Below are 2,592 nucleotides of genomic sequence, written 5' to 3' on the forward strand. Positions count from 1 at the left end.
TATCAATCTGTAATAAAAGACGTGAGGAAATTCTGTCTTTTTTAAAGACAAAAATTTTTGAGGCAAAATACCCAAAAAGAAGTTTGTAAAAAATAAATAATTGGGTCCCAAAAAATTAAAATCAATTAGTGTCACTAAGAGCGTTTGTAACTGAGGCAATGTTAAAAATGCAGAAGTTTCAAGAAAACATTTCATCTGGGAGTTTCCACATCAAATTTAGTCTTTGGGAATACCGTCATGTCGGGCCATTTGTGAAGGGGTTTGTAGATGTTTACACCTGACTCAATAATAAGCATTTGTGTCTATTTTGGAAACTTGAGTTAAAAGCTCTTTGATTGAAAAATTTGAAGTCGCAAGATTTTTCGAATTTGAGCGGCACTTACGGTAGACCAAAACAGTTTCCAGTTAGGCTGCTACATGCAGATTGGGTCCGAAGACATGGACACAGATGAAAATTACTAATGAAGCTGAAGACTTCATGAGAATGGAACTTAAATATAGATTGAATAATGTCTTAGAGTATTTTTCTGCGTCCTTCTCTAAGTATGATCGTCCACCTAAGCATGATCTAGCTACTGTAAGTATAAAAGTTCTTACCCTTACCTCTTCCACTTCGTCCGACAAATCTGAGATCATTGAACTTGGCCACCTGGTTCTTCATGATGGCTGTCGCGTTCCGCAGCTCTGCACAGTAGTTTTCGTCGTTACCAGCTCTGACAGTGACCATGGTACCATCCCCCACCTCTCCAAGCGCAACGACTTTAAAGGCCATCGGCAGTGTTTTGTTCGACCGCCAATGCGGAGGCAACACGGTACAAACAACATGAGGACTTCCAGTTCGAACAAGTTCTCCCGGATGTTCCGCCAGCAGGCCATCAATTGTTCTTTCAGCCAGCATCTCGGCAGTCAGGTTACCATAGTTTCTGTCGTAGTGGCCGGTGGTAGAACTCACTTCACTAGCCAAGTGCATTTTATGCAACTCACTAATTGCGGGGTGGCACTTTAAATCGCGGATGCTCTCGTCAGCAGCAGCGGCATTTCGCGCAAAAACTTCGTTAATGCATATTATGGCGCGGATTTTTCAAGAGAGATTTCCAGAGAGAGAAACAAATGGCTAGCCGAGCTGACGCGCAAATGTGATGAAAAATCACGCGTTGCTGTGGTAGTAAGTGTGGACCGCAGCCGTTGGAAAAGTGCGCGCGGTAACTCCCATCCTTTACATTCTTTCTCTTTGCGACTGTTTTTCTGATCTGATGTCCTCGTCTCTCTCGTTTCCGCCAATTGTTTTTAATTAGCCCTGCATGACTGCGATTGTTCACTCAACGTGTTGCTACTTTGTCGCTTGTTAAGCTCGATGATTATCTGTTTCGTTTTGGATTAAAAGTCAATTTTCTGGCCAGCTCATTCTGTGAGGCAAGCGCTGGATGAATGTTGCTTTCCAGTCGCTTCGGTCCCCTTGTTCACTCGAATTAACTGAAAAAACATAATTGAATTAGCTGGTGGCTTTGATGCTTATTTGTCGAAGAATATTTCCAAATGTATCGGCATTGAGCAAAATTATTCTGAAAGGGCCAATGCCCAACATGAACCTCTTGATATTTTGAAGGCATATTTTCTCTATATACACAAACTATGGATATCCCCCAAAAATGTCCAAGCTTTGCCAGTAGTATTAAAAAGCCCAAAAAAACCACCAGTTTCAACGATGCCAATTCTTCCGATTAAATGAAGTCAACTAGTGGTGAGCAAAACAAGACCAAAGACTACATGGACTTGGTTTTTTTGCAACATTAAGCAAGACTGCAAGATCCAGTCCAGTGCAAACCAGTCCGCTGACCATTAGAATCAATTCTGAACTAAACTGCTCAACAAAATCAACGTTTCACTGACAAATTTTGGACTAACTACGGAACTGAATAAAATCCGATTGCTTCAAACGAATTAACTTCTGTGTGAAGTATTATTTAGTGTTGTTCTTTTTCGTTCAGTACGTGGCTCTGCAAATAATTAGTGTGTCAGACAAAGTTTTTACAGAGTAGCAAATGAAACAATGCAAAATTGGTGAAAGTTCCTCGTGTTCTTAGTAGGACAAAAACCGACTTTTTCATTTCAACACCACCGGCATTAAGACCTCAAAAGGCATTTTTTATTTTTTTGCTCGTCTCGTTTATTTACGGCGTGGTCTTAAAAAATCAACTTTTTGATCTCGCAGTGATAATTTTTTTCGCATGAACCCATTGCCAAAAAAAAAATATGTTGTCTAAAAAAGTCTAAAAATCACAGTCGACTTGAGCAAATAATAATTCAATATACCGGGTTGCATGAATAAACAAAATATTTGGAAGTAAAATTTGCTTACTTAAAAGTCTTCCACAGTCTCATATTTCAGGGGCGTTTCGAGATATTTGGTTTATCTGTAAACTTTTGGTGATGAGACCCAAACTGTAACTTTTATCTTTTGTTGTGTGTTGGTGTAGCACTTATTGCGTTGGCAGAGGAAATTGTCAATATTTCTGAATAAACTCGTAAACTTTAACTCAATTTCCGACTTTCCGATAAAAGTTGCCAACATTGATGCATTAATAACCAAAT

General features: G+C 39.4%; 1 protein-coding gene across 1 annotated transcript in view; it reads right to left on the bottom strand.

Annotated features, from left to right (window-relative positions):
- LOC109544437 (runt-related transcription factor 1) overlaps positions 1 to 1,466 on the bottom strand; it is a 21,164-nt gene extending 19,698 nt beyond the window's left edge. Inside the window, exon 1 of the mRNA XM_019914600.2 lies at positions 604 to 1,466. Coding sequence (XP_019770159.1) covers positions 604 to 970 — 367 coding nt within the window. The 5' untranslated portion in view covers positions 971 to 1,466. The remainder of the gene's footprint in view (positions 1 to 603) is intronic.
- Positions 1,467 to 2,592: the final 1,126 nt, after the last annotated feature.

This window comes from Dendroctonus ponderosae, unplaced genomic scaffold (genome assembly GCF_020466585.1).
Source record: "Dendroctonus ponderosae isolate FM_Combo_2020 unplaced genomic scaffold, Dpon_F_20191213v2 Dpon_F_20191213_2, whole genome shotgun sequence".
Classification (NCBI taxonomy): Eukaryota; Metazoa; Arthropoda; class Insecta; order Coleoptera; family Curculionidae; genus Dendroctonus; species Dendroctonus ponderosae.